This window comes from Mauremys reevesii, linkage group 1 (assembly GCF_016161935.1).
Source record: "Mauremys reevesii isolate NIE-2019 linkage group 1, ASM1616193v1, whole genome shotgun sequence".
Taxonomy (NCBI): domain Eukaryota; kingdom Metazoa; phylum Chordata; order Testudines; family Geoemydidae; genus Mauremys; species Mauremys reevesii.
Window position 1 is genome coordinate 341578108 of NC_052623.1, and position 24601 is coordinate 341602708.

The 24601-nt window shown below is 45.3% G+C and overlaps 1 protein-coding gene across 1 annotated transcript in view; it reads left to right on the forward strand.

The window, feature by feature from the left end:
• Positions 1-6783: 6783 nt before the first annotated feature.
• LOC120379357 (semaphorin-3D-like) overlaps positions 6784-24601 on the forward strand; it is a 28266-nt gene continuing 10448 nt past the window's right edge. The window contains exons 1-6 of the mRNA XM_039497165.1: positions 6784-6848; positions 11266-11461; positions 13278-13319; positions 14934-15091; positions 18552-18616; positions 21146-21285. Of these exons, the coding sequence (XP_039353099.1) occupies positions 6784-6848; positions 11266-11461; positions 13278-13319; positions 14934-15091; positions 18552-18616; positions 21146-21285 (666 nt within the window). The remainder of the gene's footprint in view (positions 6849-11265; positions 11462-13277; positions 13320-14933; positions 15092-18551; positions 18617-21145; positions 21286-24601) is intronic.

The following is a 24601-nucleotide window of genomic DNA, read 5'->3' on the forward strand; positions in this document are numbered from 1 at the left end:
GGAGGGGGGTTAGGAGGCGGGCAGGCAGACAGCGCGGAGGAGGGCAGATGGGGGGGCATGCTGAATGGATGGCGAGGAGACTAGCAGGGAGGGGAGCAGTGGGCAGGTGGGTGATGAGGCAAGCAGCAGGCAGGCGAGCAGATGGTGAGGAAGAGAGTGGTGGGTGGCCGGGTGGGGTAGAGATGAAGAAGCAAGTGGCAGCCAGGCAGGCGGGCGTGCCTTGCGGATGGTGAGGAGACTAGAGGGAGGTTGATTTGTCCCGGGCCCTGCACCCTCCTAGGTACTGCCCTGCTTGTTACTATCAAAAATTCAAATGAAAAACATAATTATGCACATACATCCACATCCACCCCCTAGGGCTCTTCTCTGGGAGGTTTACCTTTCTCAGATGCTGTGAAATGGTGTCCAAGCCCTTGTAGGCACACCAGCTTCTTAAAGTCTGGGAAACAAGCAACAGGCCCACAGTCTCCTTCTAACTTCCTTTGAGTCTGCAAAAAACAGTGTACAATTTGCACATCCTGCAGCAGTTCTAGTCCGTCTCTTCTCCACGGTGGAGGTGGGGCCTGCAGTCTAAATGCAACAAAAGACTGCAGTCTCTGGGACACAATCCTTACAGATGACCCTTCTGGTCCTTATGTTGCTGCACCACTAAGTCTCACAGTCTGGCTCCTACTTCTAAAATCCTTACCCTAGCATTCTACTGGTTTCACTGTCAGAAAGAGTGACTCTGGGTGTATACTGTCAAGCTGCTTGCCCACAATGGAAATCACCCAAGTACCTTCAAATAGCTAATGAGAACTTTATGCTTACAACACGCAATATCTGGATGATTATGTTCTCAACCCAGAGCCTTTGGGCCACCTGCAGCCCAATTAGCACACAGCTGCAGCCTACCCCCTGGCTGCCCCATGCCTAGGAGCTGAAGGGGGAACATGCCACCACTTCTGGGAGCCGTGCGGAGCCAGGGCAAGCAGGGAGCCTGCCTTAGCCCCGCTACATCGCTGACCAAACTTTTAACGGCCCAGTCAGCAGTGCTGACCGGAGCCACCAGGGTCCCTTTTTGACCAGGCATTCCGGTCGAAAACCAGACACCTGGCAACCCTAGCCAGGTAAGAGGTGCCCAGGGCACAGAGCTACTGTGTGCAGTACAGCACAGTAACCCGGAAGAGGACACACTGCTGACAATGCAGCTGTTTTGTGGGCCCAGCTCAGGTAAGGCTTAAAGTGGGCAGAGTTGCAAGGGGTCACAGTCCTGGCAAAAAACACTTAAAAATGGAGTTGGGTCACCGAAGGGGGCACTTTAAGACTTGCCCCACCAAGTGCATAAATATTTATTTCAAATGGGATTATCATCGATTCCCCCTGCCCTCCCCCCCACATGCTTTTTTCAGTCCACTTTAAGCACTGAGGTCAGGGATTCACAATTATCCTGCAGTGATCAACAACCCAGAACAATCCTGACTATTGTACAGAACCCGGCTGATTCACCTCCCCCGCCGTATTATTTATCATGGTCACTGGTATTATACATTGTGTGGGTGTGGCCCACATAACAGAGAGCTGAATACATGGCCCACAATGGTAAATAGGTTGAACACGACTGTAACCATGAGTCATCCCACCCGGCTCCAGCAGGTCTGCAGGCACAAAGACTCCCTGTCACCAGCTTGCCTGAACTAGTAGGCAAAGTGAGCACACTTAATTTTCAGGAGTCCAATTAATGTCTAATTCAGGATGGGCCACTTGGACCGTACACTCCCCAAAATAAATCAAAAGTTTCTCATTGATCTAAATACAAAGTGCAGTCAGAAATAGGCTCTGGCCAAGCACGGCTTCTTGGGTTAAGGCAGAGAAAGATTTTTTTCTTCCCTCCTCTAGCTTCACCCAGAACTGCTATTTGAGAGAAGCTATGAGCACTTTTTATCTGGCCAGCTGGGCCCTGATTGGCCTCTGCCTGCTCCCAGCCTTTCTAGCTGCTGGAGGTCCAAGTCTTGCTGGTTTCACCACAGGTGACCAGAGGAGGTCTTTCTAGGCAATTCCTAAAGGTCCAAACTCACTGCAATCTTCTTCTTAAAGGACCACTCTAGTATGGGGAGAATTATTAGGGACCAGTCAATGACAAAGGAATTGGCTGCTTCTCTGTGATGTATGTCATTGCTATAATGTAAACCCATTGGCCCCAACCAGTCTGGTAACTGGGATATTTAAAGCTCAGAGAATAGAATTTATGGCCCTGATTCACCTCTCACTTTTCAGAGGTGTTCAGTATCTGTAGTTGTCATGGACTTCAGTAGCACTAGTAAGTGCTCTGGAAGTCTGAAAATCAGCTCACTTTCATTTAGGTGCTTACACAGATTTAGGAGCCTAACTTTCGGAACCCAGGTTTGAAAAAGAAATGCTGTAAGTCTGTATTCCTTAAATGAAGAATAAGGAACTAGCATACATTTTACAATGTAAACTCTTTTGAATGGTATGACTGCGATTCCGAGATCTTATTTCATATGTTCTTTAAAATGATTTTATGCTTGTTTTTTCAATAAAAACCAGCCAAATGTCATGTCTCAGTATTCCTCATTTCTGTCCTTTCCCCTCCCCTAACCTTTTAGTGGTCTGCATATTAGTGTATCAGTAGGAAGGTTTAAAATGATTTACACAGAAGTTATGTGCAAACTGCAATTCAAAAACACCAAACCTGTGAATATCCCTAGAGTCTTACTTCAAGTTCCAGCTTCTTACAAATGCAATTGATACAAAAAAGCTGCAGCGTTAATTGTAGTTCTAAATATTTTCAAAAAGTGCTTTTCTATAGGTAACAATGCTTGCCATTGCCAATATATTGTAGTAAAACAATGAATGCTGAGCAGGAGAATTTCTAAGAGAGACAAAGAGCCTTTATTTGCTGAGCATATATGTGTTTCACTCAGTGTTCAAACAAGATTTTCTCAGCTGCTTTGAGACTGCTAGTATCTGCTATTTTGACATGTGACAGTGAACTTAACAATTAATATCTTAATTCTTTTACATCCAGCCATTCTGCCGCTTCTGGCCAATAAAAAATACAGGCCTGTACAAGACAATGTGAAAATATTTATTATAGTACCAAGCCATGTAATAGATGGTTGCTTTTCACTGGCATTGATCTTTCATAAATATTGTTTTGCGTTTTAGTGAACCACTTGGGGTCCGCATTATGATATTTTTCAATAACCCTGAATTTTTGAATTAGTAGGTTATAGTCAACAAAAGTGGCAGTGGACCACACAGCAAGATTTATTTGGCTAAGGATATTGTTAACTTTACTTTCTTTAAAAAACAACCTCTTATTTTCAGCAAGGAATTGACATGTTTATAAGAGCTGGCTGCACACATTGGTGAATTAATAAAGAGGTGTGAGAACAAATTATGCAATGAGGTCCAGCTGAATTAGGTCAAATCACATCCTTGACATTTCAATTAATTTCAACAGAAAGGTCAATTTTACTTAAACTACACAACATGAAAAACAACACTTACAATCCTGATTATTTTTCTTCCTTTTCTCAGCCTGTCCTGTTCTAAAAACCAGAAAATTATTAACTTAGGACTGGATTCATAAAAGGACTTAGGTGCCTAACTGTCACTTTAGGCACCTAAATCCCAGAATCAGGCCCCTCTAGGATTCACAAAGCCCCCTCTCAGCTGTTCCTGAACACTGTAGGTGCCTAAAATCACTCAGTATCTACATTTTTGCAATAAAAGTTGCTTTGGCACCTATATTTCCACCTCTGAGCATGTGCACGGCCCCACCATGCCAAGCGTCTGGATACCTAAACCTCAGAGCAATGCATGAACTGAAGGAAGATAAGCAATTCTCTTCCTAACTCATCTGCAGGGGCTGAGCTGGTAAATGTGCTCAGACAGCTTGCCCATTGGATTGGGCCCCTATAGCAAAGCTTACACAAAACACTGGGGAGGGATGGGCAAAGGCCCTTCCTCATAATTTAGTGGTTAAGGTGTTCATTTGGGAAGTAGGAATCACCCCCCATTCAAGTCTCTCCTCTTCCTGAGAGGGAATAGGGATTTGAACTAAGCTCTACTACCTCTTAGCAGGTAGCCCTAACCACTAGGCTAGGGGAATATTCTGACAGTAGGCTTTCTCAAGCTCTCCTGTTAAAGCTGTTCCACTGTGGCTAAATAATGAATAAAGGTACTGGGGGGGACTGGATCCTATTTCTTCTACCTCCCAGCTGATAGCTCCAACCACCAGGCTACAGAGTCATTCCCAGGCTTGTACCATGCCTACATTTCTTTGTAAATTTAGCCCTTAGTAACTGATCCTATGTTCACAGGATTATACACTCTAATTGTATACACATACATTTTAAGCATGTGCCTACTTCATTGAATGCAATGGGCATGGGTGGTGGGTCACAGAGGCTGGGGGAGGCTGTGCCTCTCCAAACAGCCAGGAGTGGCCCCACCCCCTGCTTACCACTGCTCTCTGGCCTGCGTGAGGCTCCAGTACCCAGTGCAGCCCCACTCCGGGCCTGGGTGGGCTGTGTCCGCCCACCCTCCTGGCGCTCCGGATTGTAGGGGCTATGGCTGCATGCTGCCCACCTTCCCGGCACTCCGGGCCTGGGGTGGCTGGGGCCACATGCCACCTGCCCTCCAGGTGCTCCTTTGGGGCTGGGGGAATAGCCTGGGGCAGGACTGGGCCAGTGGCTGTGGTGGTGGGGGCTCGGGGCTCTGGTGGCAGGGGGCTTGGGCAGGGGCGGCGAGTTATATGGGCCTATGGTGCCCATGCTCCAGCAATATTCAGGGCCCAGGGGCCCGGCACCACCAAAGTTCGGGGCTCGGTCTCTCCCCCGGCCCCACCTGCCACCCTGTGCTCCTCTCCTGGAGCATCCCCCGGTCCCACCTGCCGCCCCTGCGTGCCTCCCCCGGAGCATCCTTGCCTGCGCCCTGGGTATAGGGTGGCTGCCCTGCCTCCCCGTGCTGCGCTCCCTCTCCAGCCACTGTTGCTGCTGGTTAGCAAAGGGAGCGGTACCAGCAGCAGGCCGAGGTGGCGGCACTGCAGAGGGAGGAGGCACACACGTGATGGCAGCCCCCTTTCCCCCCGGCACCCACCACAGGGGAGGCGAGGGGGCTTCCTGGACCGGAAAGGGGCCCTAGGAGCACGTGCAGTGACTGGTGCGGGCTGAGTGTGCTGCTAGGGGGAAGGAGGGAGGCCCGCCCCTGGAGCTTGCTGCTGCCAGTGGGGAGAGGGCTGGGGGGAATCCTCCTCTCTGGCTCCAGCCCCAAGGCAGCTTGCCTGGACCCCAAACTCCTCATCTCCAGCCCCACCCCAGAGCCCACGCCCCCAGCCAGAGCCCTCATCCCCCCACACCCCAACCCTCTTCCCTAGCCCTGAGCCCTTTCACACCCCAAACCCCTCATCTCCACCCAGAGCCCTCACTCCCCTACACCTTTTCCCTAGCCCTGAGCCCTCCCTCACCCCAAACCCCTCATCCACAGCCCCACTCCCAGTCCTCACCCCCTCACACCACAACCCTCTTCCCTAGCCCTGAGCCTCTCCACACCCCACATTCCCAGCCCCAGCCAGAGCCCTCATTCCCCCACACCCAAACCCTCTTCCCTAGCCCTGAGCTCCTCCCACACCCCAAAGCCTTCATCCCCAGCCCCACTCCAGAGCCCTCCCCACCAGTCAGAGCCCTCCCCGCCCCACATTGTGCAATATAGGGAAACTGTTAAACGCTTACTGTTTCCAGTCCATTTTTACATTATTTTAAAAATATATATATTGGCTTACAGGGCAGGTAGGTGTGTGTGTGTGTGTGTGTCGGGGGGGGGGGAGGGGGCACGTGGCACTTGGCCTCATTCTGGTCGCCACCAAAAATTATACAAACCTGCCACCCCTGGGCTTGGGTGGAAGTGGTGGGCCTGGGGGCTATCCTCCCTCAGCACCTACTTTTCTGAATTGGAGCCTATGACCTGCATGGAAATTATTTGAATAGATGTTCTAAATCTCACTGAAGAGTCATTATCTTCAATGATATTTGGATCAGGTCCTAACTGGTTTATAGAACAGTAGCAAAAAAGAATAATCTGAATGGAAAAGCTGAGGGTTTTTTTTTCTTTTTTTAATTGTAGAACCATTTGATTTTGGGTTAAAAGCTCAAAAATTTAAAGTTTAAGCCGGTAATGAATTACTTTAGTCAAAACTATAAATCCCTAAAAATGAGGCATTATAATAGAAGTGCTGACAAAACCTTAACTAAAAGAGCACCAGTGGCCCTGCTAGGATAATAAAATAACAAACAGAGGAGGGAAGTTAAGCCTGTTTCAGAGGAACCTGCACAGTCTGGCTGTTTGTTCTGGTTTATTGAACTATTCACTGTGGTGTTTTCCAGTGAATGCAGTTTATAGGAATGCATTATTCTGTGTAGGTTTGTGAACCAAAAAAAAAAGAGATGTGAGACTGGAGGGCATAAGGGACTGGTTTGTTGTAAATAGTAGCTGAAGTGTCTGTATTTTGTTTCTTTATTCCCATTTCTATTGCTGCTATGGAAAGAGAATAGAAGTTAAAACCCGCACATGTTTGATAATTACATACTGTAATACCTATAGGAATCACTTAAGCAACCATATCCTGTCTCCATGCAGGTTCGCGTCTGCTGAAGTAATCAACCTGATGCAGTATTCATAGTAACTCACTCCTTCAGAGAAAAGGAGGAGAATTAATGCATGGTGAAATTTACCACAGACGGATGGCATGGGAAGGTCTGGGTGAAGTGGCTGTGCAGAATGGCCACTGTACCCCTGCGTGCCAACATGCTGGCTCAGAATGTTGGCGTCAAGGGAAGTGTTGGGTATGACTAGGGGCAGAACCAAAAGATCCACGCTTACTTGAATCTAGTAGGTAGAAAGTGCTTCAGGAGAGGCATGGAGTATCTGCACTTGGAGAAGGACTTCTCCTTCCCACAACCCTGCTTAGTTCCCCCACGCAAAGCCCAGGTTTCATGTGTGTGTGTGCATGTGGGAGTGGGGAACAGATTTAGACAAGAAGTGAAGTTTATCCCTAATGCCAGATACATTGTGGTTTCTTTCATGGGTGCAGCTCTGCTCAAAGCTTCATGAAGCATGCACACTTAAAGCTTGTGTTCCTTTTTTATACCCGGTGTTCTTCTTTGCCTGGATGCACCCACTTCATGCTGATTTGGGCTTTACAAGGCACCTAAACCTGCCCCCATCTTCTCTCACCATCTGTGACTGTCCACTTTGGGTTATGGTAGGATGTTGCGGGTTTTGCTAAGGCAGAGTTCAGGTTCTTCCTTGCCTATGTTAGAATCCAGGATATATGGCAACAAATCAATGTGACATTCTGCAAAAAACCACTGAATTTCAACCCCAAAACCATGAATCCCATCTTTACAACTCCCTGCCACACATTGAGAAGTGTGGCAAAGAGGTTATGGTGGGACCCTCCTGCTTCCCTGAAAACTGTTTAGGTTTCCCACATACATGCTGCCATTGCCTTAGTGGTGGCATTGTATCTCCTCATCCCTCACAGAGGTATCTGTCTGTACACTCCTCCATTACTTGGCTCCTCAGAGCATGTCTCTACTATTGCTGGGAGTGAACCTCCCAGCCCCACTCCACAGACCTAGCAGGGCTTATGCTTGCACCCTAAAAATATCTCTGCACTGTGGCTCTGGCTCTTAAGCTCCCCCCCCCAGCTTCAGAGCTCAAGCTTCAGCCTACACAGCAATTTTTAGAGTACTAGCATGAGCCCCACTAACACAAGTCTGTAATCCCAGGTTCCTTAGCAAGACAGCTGGGTGACCAACTGTGGCTGGAGCAGGGGCAGGGGCAGTGGCAGGCTGGAGCAGGGACAGGCTGGAGCAGGGGCAGTCTGTCAGAACTATCACGCAGCTGGGGGTATCCCCAACAAGGTAGCAACCAGGGCCGGATTTACACCCTAGGCACAGCATCCTCAGGTCCCTCCCCCCTCCGCATGTGGCCCTGCCTATAGCCCCCTGCTGCCACATGTGGTCCTGCCTGGAGCCCCCCACCAGCATCCTCATGTGGCCTTGCCTGGAACCCCCTCCCGTGTCCCCATGTGGCCCTGCCTGGAACCCCCCTCCTGTGTCCCCATGTGGCCCTGCCTGGGGGGTCACAGGGCATGTGGTCCTGCCTGGAGCCCTGTGACCCCCCATCAGCCCTGTGTGGCCCACTCTGCCTCCTAACCTGGCTCCACGAAGGCTGCTGTGACTTTTCAATTGAGGAAAAGATAGACCCACCGACTCCTGCTAGCTGTTTGCCACCACCCACCAGACCAGTCAGCCTCAGCCAGCTCAGGCTGTTCTGGTGCCACGGCTGCCTGTGGTGGGAGAAACATGGAACTGCAGCACATTTTCTGCAGCAAAAAGAAATTGTGCCTGGCTAGAAAGTCTCATATTTGGCAATATCCCTAGAATGCCGGTGCCCCTAGGCACATGCCCACTGTGCCTAATTGGAAATCTGGCCTTGGTAGCAACCTTGAGCATATTGGAGTTTCTGCTTTAATTAGGAGCCTACATACCTGACTTGGGGTCACCTGGTTAGACCCTTGCTTGTGGATTGTCTGGACCCTTAGGACTCTGATGGGTAACGACAGGTCAGACTCAGGACAAGGATGACTCATCCGGCTCAGAACACTTATCACACTCCCAAATGCAGAGTAGACATGCCCTCAGAGGGCAGTCAGGGTAGCCTGTAAAGCAGGCCTATTCACCTTCCACCTTGCTGAAGCATCTTCACTAGCTTGCTGGCTCCCATCAGCCTGACCGAGAGTGAGATGGACTAGGATTTTAGCATGAGGAAGAACTTTAGTGTGGCTTGCTCTCACAGCACAGTTGGCTGTCCAGGAACAAGCACTGCCTCAATCATGGAGAACCTTCATTTCTTTGCCTCTGAATGAAGTCTTTCTGACAGCAATCAAAGGAGGAAAATAATCATGCACTTTCAAATACTGTGAACCCCTACAATTCAAGTATAAAAGATACATCTGAAGCATACACACAACACACACACAATCATTCAAGTTACACATGCTGAAAAGTTATGAAAAAATTAAACATAGATTCAGAAAAGGTAGATTTATTGCCTAACACATAGAATATTGTTTTGGCATGTTCTACAATTTGCATTCAGTTTTGTGCTATCCGCTACTGCAGTAGGTTTTCATACAGAATGAACTTATATTAGATCAATAGCTAACCTCCTGTCGGGTTAGCTATTGATAGATAGCACTGACATCTAATTCTTCAATGTAATTCTTCTTTAGATATTTAGAGGTGGCTAGGTACAATGTAGTCACTAGGTGGTGCTCCATAATTTGAATGGAGAGAAAATTATTAGCTACAGCACCTGTTAGTTAACAAATGAGCTCTTCTTTTTTCAGAAGTACATGGCTTTATTTCATTTTATATTTAAATCCATGCTGTGGAAATTCAGGCTGAAAGATAATATTTCAAAGATTATATAATGAGTGAATAAAAAAAATACACCAAATAACTTGGGAGGTTTTGGTCACCAGAAGATCAGAAGCTTAAAATATGTTTGAATGTGTTCAACCAACGTTGCTAGAGAATTTAGAAAGGCTGCCTGTTACGTATAGAAATTCCAGCAGCAGCCCTTTGTATCTATGCAACCCTAGATAAGGGTGTTGACATTACTAACACAGAAGGCAGGTAGTGACATTTTCTAACGTCCACTTGAAGTCATCAGCTGTAGTCTCCTACTTTGCTTTAAAATGTATTTTTGTCATTTTAAAACTACTTGTTTTATATGTTGATTTAATACAACACATACTATTTAGTACTGAAGGGGCTTGATTCAGTCCTGCCTTGCATCTTCCAGACATCCAAGCCATGTCCCTTCACCAGCCTGTGTGTTTTGGGGGCAGGGTTGGCTAGCTCCCTTGCACTGCTGGGACTCCACCAACTGGAATTTACAGCACTGGGGAGTAGATGACCCAGTAGATGATCAAGCCTGATATCTTTAATAGGGATTCACAAATATCAATGAATTTTATCTTCCCTTTGAGGTAGGGAGGTGTTTTAATTCCTGATGAGTTTGGGAAACTGAGGCCACCCAGTGAGTCAATGACAGAGGTGGGGTTAGAACTCCAGAGTCCAATACTCAATTCACTAGACTTCCAACCTGCCTCCCTATGTGCACCGTATTCTGTCAGGAAAATGTGCAACCCATGCACAAGGCTTTATGCAGCTCATGAGTCCTGTGTTTAGGCCAAGTGGGATGTGGGTGTTGCAGATGGTCTTGTTCAGGCACACCTCTCAACTAGGCTTCATTTTCAGGGGTGCCACTCACTGCAATCCCAAATTCTTAAATGCCACACAGCTTTGGTGTCCCTTCACTATTATGGTTGGAATTTATTTACAGCAGAAATGCAGAATCTTGGAGCTCAGGTGATCCAAAGAGTTATTTAAACTAAAATAAAGGATCCAACTGCAATTCAAATTTCTTGCGTGAGTAACATTTCTGTATCCCTTACTTTGGGTCACTGTCACATGACATGTCCCACATCTGGGCCTCAGCAGGTGTGAGGTTCCACCCATAATCCTTTGGGATCTTAAACAACCTTTTCATGTTCTGTATCTATCTATCTATCTATCTATCTATCTCCTTACTATATGTTCCATTCTATGCATCTGAAGAAGTGGGCGGTAGCCCACGAAAGCTTATGCTCAGATAAATTTGTTAGTCTCTAAGGTGCCAAAAGTACTCCTGTTCTTTTTTTGATTTTAAAAGCACTTCAATTCAGTTTTAAGTCTGATCACACAATGCTGCACAGGTAGTCACTAAGACCCCTATTCAGCCAAGGACTTTAGGCCCTTTATGGCTCCTAAAACTGTTTAAATAGATAAGCTCTTACTGAAAAAGGATGATCCAGTAGCTAAGGCACTACAGTGGGACTCAGTAGACCTTAGTTCAACTCCTTGCTTCCCCCACAAATTTCTGTTGTGAGACTGGGCAAATCTTGCTTTGCTTCAGTTCCCCATCTGTAAAATGGGGCTAATAGTACTGTCTCACAGAGTATTCTGAGGTTAAGAAAAAACAGCTGTTTACAATCCATTAAAAATTGCGAGTTGCACAGACACTATAGTGATGGAGGCGATACAAGTACCTAGGATGGAGAGACGTATTAGAAAGCAAATTCCTGGCTACATTAAGCATGATCTCTGTTGTCTAGTTTCTTTTTTTTAATCTTCTTTCTAACTGAAGTTTAGAGCATCACTTAGAAAAAGAATGGGAAGGGGAGTTAATACAAAGTCAGTTAGAAACAGAACTGTACTTAAATACTGAAACACAAGCACTGCTTTGTATAGTACATACCTTTATTTCAGACACAGGAACGGTACTGAAAGTTGTGAGCATTACAAAGGAGAAGTGGACTGTGGAAGATTTGCAGATTTTCAGGGTAAGCATTAACAGCCACTGGGTGTTTCAACAGCATCAGAGACTAGTTTAGGGGCGTTTTAAACCTTGTGGAATTCAATCTCTGAAGCAATTCATTTCTCAGAACTAGTGCAAGTTCCCAAACTTATTTTATTTTTAACATTGAGATCCTTTGGTTTTCTAAAGGTGGTTGAATCAATAATAACATGAATTTTCAAGCTCCTAGGAAACTGCTGCCAACTCTTGCAGTTTTATCATGTCTCACCAACACTCCTTGATTTTTAGTGTTTTTCCTAAAGCCTCAGATTCTGGAGTCCTGCGATCCTCATTATCATTTAAAAAATGTTTTCAAGCCTCATGGTTGTGGAGAAAATCTTGAAAACACAAACAATCAAGTTTTAAAAAAAGAAACAAAAGCCATAAGGCAAATAAAATTAACCAAATATCTATTAATCATTTTTAAATCAATCTCTTGTTTGCTTTGTTTTGGGGTGGGTTTTTTTGGAGCTTGATTCAAGGTTTAGTGTGCTTCGGGTTGGCAATGCCGGTAGAATGTCGGAGAGAGAAGACATCCACTAAGTCAGGCCAACACCAGTGAGTTGCCCATAAATGGTATCTATATTGGGCCAAATTCTGCTCTCTATTACACTGACATAAATCCTGATTAACTCTGTTGATGGAGTGGAGTTGATTTTGATTTACACCAGTGTAATGGAGAATAGAATGTGCCTGCTGATTTATTTTTTCATTCAAGTGTTTCTCTCCTCCTTTTTGGCAGTCTCTTGCTGTTCCCTTTTCACTGTGTCCAGCTCTACTTCATTTTTCACCTTACTGTTTCATTAGTGTTTTCCTTTCTGCCCACCATCTGCCCTTTTTTCATGGACTCTCTCCTAAGGGCAGTTCAAGCCCAAGAACAGTGGGGTCATACTCAAACTTTCCAACCCAAAATGATCAAGTGGGTTTGAAATCAGATATAATGAGTTCACACAGCACTAGTACGGACTCTGTAAAACTGATATTACTGAGTTAATCTCTCGATGTGCCTTTTGATACATCATCTATAGGATGAGAATCCTAAAGGCTCTCAATGTCCTCTTTCCAGTGCAATGAACACCAATTATAAATATTACTTTGAAAATACCAAGATTGCTCGACAGTCTGCCAAGTAATCAGGAGTTTCAGTATGTACACCAGTTTGCTGCATTCTTATAACATAACGTCAAGGGCAAACATGGCATATCATATTTAACACTAAAAGGGTTGGAGTTTGCTCAGCAGACAGTCCTCTATTTTATAAATGTTACCACTACATATTTTTAATACAGAAAATTGAAGAGGAGAGAGCAGCTGCAAACCATTTATTATTCTTAAAGCCACATCAGACTAAACAATAGGCTTAGATGTTGCATTATGTAATAGAGCATAAATAATATACCAGGACCATCCTGTTCTTACTACAGTCATTGGCACAACATCCACTGACTTCACTAGAGGTAAAATTCACCTTTGGTGCAGAGGAGTAAAGTGCATCCCTTCCGTCCCATTTAAGCCTTCAGAATAGTTCTTAAGTGGAGTTTTTAGATTTGGTGCTGGCCCTCTGTGCAGGGTGAATTACAATCTTCCTGGATAAAAGTCATCTACTCGCAAGTAGCAGAGAATATTTGCTGGCGGTCATAATTTCTGATCTTTTTTTCACATCTGCGTAAACCAATTACATTGATCCGTAGTTTTATAGATTTTGTTGTTAGGCAGGTGTTAAGATATGTCATCTTTTCTATTAAAGACAGAAGCAAATGTCAATGAACAGGTACACTGACATTCACTCATTAATTTTTCAGCATCCATCATTTATCTCAACTATGGAGATGTCCTTGAAGCAGGTAATTCACACACTTGTTTAATTCACATGAATAGTTTGGCATTTTGAGCATTTAGCTTGTTGCTTTGCTGGTGACATCTGTTGCTTATTGGCCAAACTTTCAAAGGCTGCCACTTAAGCTGCATCTGGAAAGTATAGTGTGAACTAGTTTGCCTGGAAAATTGACATTTGCTCGCAAATAGTAGTTTGTATGCACAAACTGGTAATTACTCATGGATACAAATCCTTAGTCATATGGATGTGGGATTTGTGAATTAAGTTAATACACATATATTTTCCAGACACAACAAAAATTGGACTCTGTATAATCTATCAATTCAATGAGACATTATTATTATTTTATTGTTGGTTATAGTAGCGGTATTACAAGCAGCACCACTAGGGATCCCAAATAGGGATCAGGACCTCACAGTGCCAGGCATTGTATGCACACATAGTAAGATGCAGTCCCCAAGCTATGAGCTTAGAGTCTAACTACACAAGTCCCAAAAGGTGGGAGAAAGGAAGTATTATTATTCCCCATTTTACATGCCGAACTGAGGCACAGAGTGGTATAGTTATTTGCCTAAGGTCATCCAGATATCCCGAATTCCAGGTCAGTGTCATAGATTAAAGTCAGAAGGGACCACCAAACCATCTAGTCTGACCTCCTGCGTGTTACAGGCCATCTACCAAACCATCTCGTCTGACCTCCTGTATGTTACAGGCCACCAAGACCACCCAGGACCTGCACACTAAACCCAATAACTGAAATTAGAACCAAGTATTACAGCCCACAAGAAACTGAACTGTTATGTGCTACAGCAGAGAGTAGGCGAGAGACCGAAGTGCACAGTACCTTAGGTCTCTGCAATGGCAGGGAAATGATTAGGTGAGATATACCCAGGTAATCCTAGCAAGTGACCTGCACCCACATGCTGCAAAGAAAGACAAAAAGCCCCAAGGTCACTGCCAATCTGACCTGGGGAAAAATTTCTTTGCGACCTCACATGTGACAGTCAGTTAGACTCTTTGAGCAAGAATCAGCCAGCCAAGCACCTGAGAGAGAGAATGTTCAATGTCACCTCAGAGCCCTGGATCACCTTATCCAATATCCCATCTCCAGCCAGGGCCATCCCTGATGCTTCAGTGGAAGGTGATAAATACTTTGGAGGGGAAAAAATCCCTTCCTGACCTGTGCAGGTGACCATCTGAAACCCTGAAGCATGAGCTTTTAGGAACATAAGACATAAACCAGAAATGAGCCCCACGGCTGTTGAGCTTAACATCAAGATCTATATTCCTCTATCAAATTATTAGTAAAATTACTTTTGCTGTGGGGGATTGCTGCTCATTTTTTATACTGTAAATTCATGCCAACATCCTACCAGTGTTTTAGATCTTTGTCCTTCCAGTTCCATAGCCCCTTTCCACCATCATGTCATCTGCAATGGATGGAGACTGTCCAGTGCACACAGTGCCCTGAGAAACATTTTACAATGAATGTGAAATTCTCTCCCATTCAATACAATCTGGGCCAAGATTGAAAGATTGCGAGGGTGGTAGCGAGAAAGAGAACATTTAAAATAATTGCTTGAAGAATGCTTCTAATTCATTCGCTTTGCCTGATTTGCAGCAACAATTGTACATTGGTTCCAAAGATGGATTGGTTCAGCTCTCCCTGCACAGATGTCACACGTATGGGAAGGCTTGGGCAGACTGCTGCCTTGCCAGAGACCCATACTGCGCTTGGGATGGAAACTTGTGTTCCAGATATGCACCAACTTCTAAAAGGTAAGAATATGTATAGAGTTCCTATGGAAAATCCACCCACTCATATACCCTACATTAAGGGCTTCAGAGGTTCCCACTGAGTTTCTAGGCCAGCAAAAACAAATTGCACTTTTTCAGCATGCTGTTTAGGTAAATTGTAGACATAACTTTGTCCATGTTTTGCTGGGAGTGCTATGGAAACAGTGCAGCACTTTAATATGAATAGCGATAACTGTGCTAGGGTGTCTAACGTAACAAGATCACGATACTTATTGTTATGCTACGTGCTTTAAGATACCAAGTTATGATATCTAGATTGTGTGTGGCTCTGCATGAGTGTGCAAAAGAGGGAAGTGATTCAAGGAGTCTCCTGTACTTGTGCCTCTGCATGGGACCCAGGCACAATCACAATGGGGTGTGTGACTCTCACATGATACCCCTGGGTGGGTCATCAGCAGGAGGAACTGAAAGGATGAGAGGCTGCTGTCTGAGCTAAAAGACACAGGTCTCATGGCTCAAGTGCTTTAGGGTTTACAAACCTCTATCCATGGACTAGCGAAGAACAGAGAGCCATAGTGTGTTGGTATAGGTTACACAAGTGCTTTGCTGCGCTAATACCAGCTGCAGCACCAGCCTCCCAAACAGGGGCGGCTCTATGTATTTTGCCGCCCCAAGCATGGCAGTCAGGCAGCTTTCGGCGGCGCACCTGCGGGAGGTCTGCTAGTCCCGTGTCTTCGGCGTACCCGCCGCTGAATTGCCACTGAAAACACGGGACTGGCGGACCTCCCGCAGAAACGCTGCCAAAGGCAGCCTGACTGCCACCCTCACGGCAACTGGCAGGCCGCCGCCTGTGGCTTTCCGCCCCAGGCACGCACTTGGTGTGCTGGTGCCTGGAGCCGCCCCTGCTCCCAAAAGAGAAAGGACCACGGGAGCCATATCTGAACTCTCCCTGAGCCAGATGGAGGGATTTCTTGCTGTACTCTAGAAGGCTAATAGAGTTACTGAGTTGGCACTAGCTCCCCCTACTAGCATTCTGACTGGATCAGCTAGAATTTCTCCGGTCATGCCACTATTCCAAGGCTTTTCCTCAGCCTTCTCTTCCACTCCTTCGATGAAACTGTACTGTGGGCAGTCCTCATAATTCGTGCTCATGGGGTTTAACTGATTGTCACATGCGAGGTTGCAAAAGCATTTTTTCCCAGGTCAGATTGCTGGCAGTTCCAAAAAATTGAAACAAAATTTAGTTTGAATCAGAATATTATAAAATATTCTCCCCCACCCTCCCAAACGAAAGATTTCTTGGCTGCAACTGCATTGTTTTGGCATATAACAATTCATCTGAAAAATGTTGCCCAGCTCTGCTTACAATAAAGGTCCATGGTTGCTGTCTGTGATGAGAGTTTTGCTTCTTTAAGGATTGCAGTACTGGGCCTAAATGATGAAATGAGCTATTGTAGTTAATGAGTTGCGGGTTATTGTATCATTCATTGTGCAACCATGTACATTCTCCCCTAAGCCAAAGTGAACTAGAATAAATTCAGAGAAATGTAAATGAAAAGAGAAATATAAAAGCTAAGATTCAATGGACAAGTTATGCCCCATGGGGTGGCTGAAGGCTGCAGTGCTTTCTTTCCACTGTAAGCGGAGATGGAGAATGAGGGCTCATTTATTTATAGAGCTCCCTGGCTTGGTGGATAGGTCAAAGCTTTGTGGGTGTGAGGCTCCAGAAGAAGGGATTGGTGTTTTGCTTTGTGCATCTTCCATAGGTTAGTTACTTGGGTATTTTCCGTTAGCTCAGACTAGCAACCTGGCACACTGTGCTCCCGGCATATTTAAGTCTCTTCTCCAAATAGACACATCAGCATCAGGGGCCAGCTCTTCCACTTAGACATTGCTGTGCTTTGCACTTGTAAGGTCCTATTGCCATCTCTGATGCTGGCTCATAGTGTGTCCTCGAGGAAGTCACTTTGCCTCCCTATGCCTCTGTTTCCCCATCTGAAGAATGAAAATAATTAGATTTATCCTCTTGAGATCTATGGATGAGAGTTCTTAGGAGCTAAGTATTATCAATATTATCTGAATTCCAGCAATTATGCAACAAACCTCGATGCCAACTCTGCCCACATATCTACACCAGCAACACCATCACAGGACCTAACCAGATCAGCCACACCATCACCGGTTCATTCACCTGCATGTCCACCAATGTAATATATGCCATCATATGCCAGCAATGCCCCTCTGCTATGTACATCGGCCAAACTGGACAGTCTCTAAGGAAAAGGATAAATGGACACAAATCAGACATTAGGAATGGCAATATACAAAAACCTGTAGGAGAACACTTCAACCTCCCTGGCCACACAATAGCAGATCTTAAGGTGGCCATCCTGCAGCAAAAAAACTTTAGGACCAGACTTCAAAGAGAAACTGCTGAGCTCCAGTTCATCTGCAAATTTGACACCATCAGCTCAGGATTAAACAAAGACTGTGAATGGCTTGCCAATTACAGAACCAGTTTATCCTCCCTTGGTTTTCACACCTCAACTGCTAGAACAGGGCCTCATCCTCCCTGATTGATCTAACCTCGTTATCTCTAGCTTGCTTCTTGCTTGCTTATATATACCTGCCCCTAGAAATTTCCACCACTTGCATCCGAAGAAGTGGGCATTCACCCACGAAAGCTCATGCTGCAAAACGTCTGTTAGTCTATAAGGTGCCACAGGATTCTTTGCTGCTTCTACAGAACCAGACTAACACGGCTACCCCTCTGATACTTATCAATATTATTTTAATGAAACCTAAAAACAGTCACAGAGAGGTTAAGTAATTCACCCAAAGATCACTAAGCAAGTTAAATGGCGGAACTGGGAAAAGAATCCAGGAATCTTGACTCCCAATCCCCTGCTCTGTTGATCTCTACATAAAATTCCCCAAACCGTACTCCGTAGCTGCTGTTCTCAACACTGTTCCATCTGAAGCAGCACCTACGCTTTTCCAGCATTGCTTGTTTTAGAAAATTCAGTAGTTGACATTACACAGTGCTGGCCTTGAATTGCGTCAGGAATGTGGTCTGTTGAAACTCGTAGGTTTACATGATGTACGGTGTTGAGGGTTCTGATGGTTTCCAAGATGATCTGGCCCACCAGATCAAAACATCTGTTCTGCCTTTGGATCTGGCAGAGCATCTATAGCTGATTTGGAAGCTGTCTGCCACTAGATTGCCCTCACCCTCTTCTAGGCAGATCAGTCTCCCCACAGTGATTTTCTTAAATCACCGGCCTGTCTCTTTGTGCCATTTGTACAAATCTCTCTGTGCCAGATGCCACTTGATAGCGAGGCTGGATTTACTTAGGGCTGCAATTGCCAACGATAGGGCAGGAGTGCTGCGGTCCCACATCTGCCGAGCTCCTCTGCATTTTGTTACTGAATTCCAGCAATTATGCCTCAAGTGTTACACATTTTAATGCTCTTGTTATAGGCGAGCCAGGAGGCAAGATGTTAAATATGGACACCCAATCGCTCAGTGCTGGGATATGGAAGAAAGTAAGTATTTGCGCCTCTCCCTCCAACAAGATGTGTACGGTCAGTGTGTCTGTCTGTTTACTATGCTCTTTGGATCTAGGCCTCTGGAGATATCTGGGCAGCTAATGCCCAGGCAGTTAGAATCCCGAATTCTCTCCATTCAGCCTTCATCCAGCAGTTAGACTCACTGAGCCATGGGAACTTAAAAGAAGTAAATGGCGAAAACAACTCCCCCCCATGCACACACACTCCATGCGAGAGAGACACCAGCAGAAACCCACATGAGGGGAGAAATAAGGCAGTAGATATGAATACCCCATACCCCACTGTGAGTGAGATGCCAGGACCTCCGCTCCTTTGCAGAGTATCTGGAGAGAATTCCAAGTAAGAAAATCTCTGAGGAAGCAGGAAATGCTCCTTCTTCCTCCCCTAATACATACACACACTTGACAAAAGTCCCAACCCCTGTTCCAGCTGCCAAACCCTCCAGTTCCCCCTCCCTGTAGCTACTTAAACACTCCCCCTATTAACATGAGCCTTCCCCTTCCCTCAACAAGAAATCCCCCTCTCCCAGCTGCCAAACAGTCTGGCTCACTCCCTTGGCAACTGCTGCAGTTCACTTACAGAGTGTACTGTCAATGCTAAATCCTGCGGTTACGCTGCAATTTCTGTGGCAGCATAAAATAAATGAAAAGCTTTCAAAACTGAAGTTTGAGTTAGTCTGGGGTTTTTACATTCAATTATTAAAATGAACAGCCCAGTCACAACTAGAGATGTAAAAGGTTAAACGGTTAACCAGTTAGCATTAGGCTTACTGTTAACAGACCTTAACCGTTAACCCCGGCGGCCCTGCGCCACCGGGAAGGACCCCAGCCCTGGCTGCGTGGGGCCGGCAGGAGCAACCCTGGTTGAGTCAGGCCGGCCAGCCAGTGGGACCACAGCCTTGGCTGCGCCTTGCTGGTCGGGCTGGCGGAACCACAGCTCTGGCTGGGCTGGCAGGACCCCAGGTGAGCCGGAGTGGCCCCAGCCCCGGACACGCTGACTATGCTGCTAGCCAGAGGGACCCTAGCCTCCGCTATGCCAGGCTGGCCACAGCGACCTCGGTTAATCGTTAACCCGTTAAATGATATAATTGTAATTGTTTAACCGGTTAACTTTATTAGCCATTTTTTACCTCCCTAATCACAACAGTATTGATAGTATTGCCGAGTTTAACTTTTGACCTAGTAGAAGCTGCTCCCTTTGATCGATCTCCAATAATTTTCATGTCACTGTGGTGCTGGAAGCCTGCTGCAGAACTCAGCATATTTCGCGGCAAAATTTAGGGTTGTCTGTCATGAGATCAAAGACCAGTCTGTTGCACATATATACCGCAGGGATCATTAAAAGGTCAGGGTGAAATCCCGGTTCCATTGAAGTTAACGGCCAAACTCCCATTGATTTCAAAGGGGCTGGGATTGCACTCTCACGATTCACCCCACAATTACTACATAGTGGTATCTGAGATATGCCACAGAGCTTAGGGTTACTGTAGGGATGCCATCCCGACTGCTGCAGTCAGGTATCTCTTTGTAGAAAAATGGTTATTGAAGTTACTGTCTTTGATGAACAAATACAAAATTACTTAGATGTTTCACTAATATGAACTCAATCCTGAGTCCTAATATGGTGGCAAAAATGGAATGTCTGGCTAGCTTTAGCAGCTAGGTGGGTATTTCCCCTGGTGCTGTAAAACAGGTTCAGATGACCTTGTGCAACCCCACTTCCAGCCCCTGGCAGATTAATAATAATAACTATAAATAATAGATAATAATTATATGATGATAGCATCTACAAACCCCAAGTGCAACAGGGCCCCTATTACGCTAGACACTGCACCAACAGAGTACAAAAGGCAATCCTTGCTCTGAAGATCTTGCAATCCAAATAAACAAGACAGACAAAGGCTGGGAGGGGAAACAACAGCACAGAGAGGTGGAGTGACTTTTTCAAGGTCATTGGCAGAGCCAAGAGAAGAAGCCAAGTCTCCTTACTTCTAGTTCAGTGCCCTATCTGGAACACACCAAGCTCCAGCAGTAACTGCCTAGTAGATGGCCACTAAAAGGGAGTGATTTCAGATAGCCTTGAGGCTGCTCTAAAGTATGCAGGGTGCTAAAGCGGTCCCTAGTGGCTCTCAGAATTGATGGAACTACAACCAGCACTTATGGCTACCCCGCCTCTACTCTACTCAGTCTCCACTGGGTGCACAGAGGATGGAGCAGAGGAAAATGCAGGTAAAATATTGAATTCACCAGCAGTGGCTGTATCTCTTTAAACGTAAGTAAGTCAGTGGTACAGATTTTATTAAGTGCTCTAAAAACAGTTGCACTGGAGGAAAGTTAGCAGCCGCCTCTAAATCCTAGCTGTTAGATTTTAAGCTAAAAGTTAAGTTTCCTTTGTCTTTTTTTATAATTCACTTGCTCCTATAGCATCTGTTCTGAATCAGTCTATTTTATCATTGCTTTAAAAATCAGGTCAGGGTTAATCTTCGGTACCATGTTTGCTTTCCAGGCATTAGTCATGAAACTGCTGATGAAAAGGTGGTTTTTGGCATTGAATTTAATTCAACTTTTTTGGAATGCATTCCTAAGTCCCAGCAAGCCTCGTTTAGGTGGTATATTCAACGCTCTGGAGAAGAACATCAAGAAGAGGTAAGTTATAGGCATCAAGGCAAGCTTCCTCAGTGGAGAATTCAGCTGAGTATTCGAAGGCAGGAGTTATTGGGATTAGTAGATGTTTTCCTTTTCCTTGCTTCACCTGAGGGATCATGTAGCATTCTGGTATCACTATTTAGGGCATAAAGAGGGTGGGAGAGAGGCCATTTGCACTGTACTACAGGCAGACTTATTTTATTTATTCTGATTTATAAACTCATTCAAAAAAAAAAAAGGGGGGAGGGAGAGAGCGAGCGAGAGAGAGAGAACCTAACCTTTGCTCTAAGCACTCCTGGGTGCATTTTAAAAAGACAGACTACTCCAGTAACACCCTTTCCCCCAATAATTAACACATGGAATAACTCAGCAGCCAAAAACATATTCAGAATTTTCTGCTCTCTATAAGTTTACATACCACCCTCATCACGCTAGTATCTGAGAACCTTAGTTCCTGGGGGAGTTAATTGCACAGGCTAGGACCAGCACCCGAGATGTTTCCTGCCTTACAATCTTTATAATTTCCCATGGAAATTTCACAGCTGGTGAAAAACCAATGGGCATTAGAGCATGTCCTGCAGGTCAACACATTGGGACTGGTTTGGACTGACTTTCAAACCTAAGGACCCCTCATAGAGAATGACTTTTGCCCTCCTACAAGCCATTTTCCATCTCAGGCCACTCCCTACCACCTGTGTAGTCATCACAACTGTGGTGGTAGTGAAAAGGAGGAGATAAGCTGGTCGAAGGCTTTAGATGAGCTTTATTGTTCAATGTTCATCCCACTCTTTAGTTAGTTATGCCTTTGGATCTGAACCAGATCGAATTGGTTTTTTTTTCAAGTTCAAGCAGAGTTTAAATATCAGAGTCCTACAGGAACTATTAAATATGCACCAGGGTTTATGGCTCGGCCTTCCATTGATTGTGGGCACTAGCAACTCTCCCATTGACTGTGATGGCAAGATTTCTCTCTTTCTTTCTAAGGGCCAAGAAAGTCTAGCCATTGCTGATTTTTGTGAGGTTATAGCCCTGTAGCAGGTTGCAGAGGACCCTGAGCACCATCTGGGCTCTTTGGGGAAAGTCGCCATGTTGGAGGCCGCATGAGGACTCTGACACCAGTAGTAGCCATGGAGAGTAGTGATGGGTTCTAACCTTGGGAGTCAGATAATCTATTTTATGTGGAAGTAGCTCAGGCTGCAGCTGCTTTTCCACCACATGAGCTGGAGGAACAGGACTGTCTGCAGGCCTGGGCTTCGGGGTACTTTTGTTGTACCTATCCCTACACACTCAAATGTGGCAAAGTGAACTTCACCATTGAGCATGAACACATAACAAATGTATTTATATATCTAGCATGTCTCATGCCCCAGGCTTAAAGCCTTAGGTAAAGGTTGTGACAAGTTCCCCGGGGTGCAACCTGGAACTGGGGTATCGCTGAGCCTGTCTGACCAACCTGGGCTCCTTCTCACACTGTGATGCTGTGACAAGCTGCAAAGTCCTGCACTCACACAGCCATCCTCAGGCAGGGAGACACTCAGCTGAGTTACATGAATGCCTTTGCCATCCACTCATCCAACAATACAGAGGCTCCAGCCAATGCCCCCCGGTGCCCCAGCCTAGAACCTCAGAGCTGTACTGTCTTGCCCTGGTCAGAAACGTGACCAGTGTAATCTTATTACCCAGTCTGCCCCTCCCTCAATGTGGAGAGGACATGCACAAGCCCTCGGTCCTGAGTAGATTTCCCTTGCACTTCAAGCAACACACTGTTTTAGGTAAAAAATATAAAACAGATTTATTAACTACAGAAAGATTTTAAGTGAATGTAAATACAGATCAAAGTTGGTTATCTAAGAAATAACAGGTAAAAAAGCAATCTGAGATTCATAAACCAGACAGGATTTAAATCAAGCAGTGTCTCGCCATGATGGTATAGTTCCTTTATATACTAGTTAGGATTCTCCTTTCCAGCCTGGGACCACCTCCCCAGTTCAGTCTTTGTTTTCTAGATATGTTTCCAGGTGTTGAGATGTGGGGGGAGTGAAGCCAAATAATGATCATAGAATCATAGATTATTAGGGTTGGAAGGGACCTCAGGAGATCATCTAGTCCAACCTTGTGCTCAAAGCAGGACCAATCCCCCAAAATCCCTAAATGGCCCCCTCAAGGATTGAATTCACAACCCTGGGTTTAGCAGGCCAATGCTCAAACCACTAAGCTATGCTTGCTGGAAAGAGCCTTTGCTATGACATGAGTCAAGCAGCCTCTATTGTGTACGTGTTGTCTCTGGGAGGTTTCCATTATATACAGTTCCTGGGGTAATCCTTGTGAATGTGTGTATTCCCCTTAATGGGCCATCATCAGTTTCTGGCTGCCCCATTATTATACCTGAAAGGCCAGTTGTGGGTGTTTCCAACTTCACAACATATTTCAGTAACACACAGCAAAATTTCATAACTTCATAACTTCAATGGCAGCACATGCAATCCAACAGGATATTAATGTTCAACAGATTAAGGGTTTTAGAATGATACCTCACCAGGCATACTTTGCACAAAACATAACATAATCATATGGGAGTGCTAGAGTGTTGCTTTGGGGTGCAGAGTGTCACAAAGGTATAGTGATTTATTGTGTCTTTGACATCCATCAATACTTGAAAAATTATATTGTATTCTGATCAGCAGGCCTGCTGTTATGTCTTGAGAATGGCCAAAGAATACCAACAGTCACAGGTGGCTAAACTGAGAACTGTGCTGTGCATGGCTTGGAAGACCTATATTTATCACTCTGGAAATATTGAAATTCTTGCCCTAATTGTTTTATTTTTGACTCTCTTGTGCAAAAAGTTGTATTCCTTACCTCACCAGTGGCCCTCTTCAGAAAAGCACTTAAGTATATGATTACATCCAACCCAATTTATGAAAACAATTGAGCAATTATTTAAGTCCCATTCTTTTCAAAGAGATTTATGCACATGCTTAACTATGGTCCAGAACAGAGAACTGGAACTGGGGCTTAGATGAGCCACAGTCATTATAAAAACAATCTTTTACCTCTGTAATACCTAACCAAGGTTCTCAAAAAATTTTACAAACATTAATTAATCAAATATTACATCTGAAGAGGGTTTATTTCATAATGATAATGTTTGACACTTCTTAGATATGAAAGTGCTTTGCAAACTTGGTTAAGCATTATCATCTTCATTTTTCATGTTGGGAAACTGAGATACAACAGGGTCGGTGGGTTACTAATGTCCATGCCTGTAGCTCAGGGGTTGGCAACCTCTGGCACGCGGCTCGCCAGGGTAAGCACC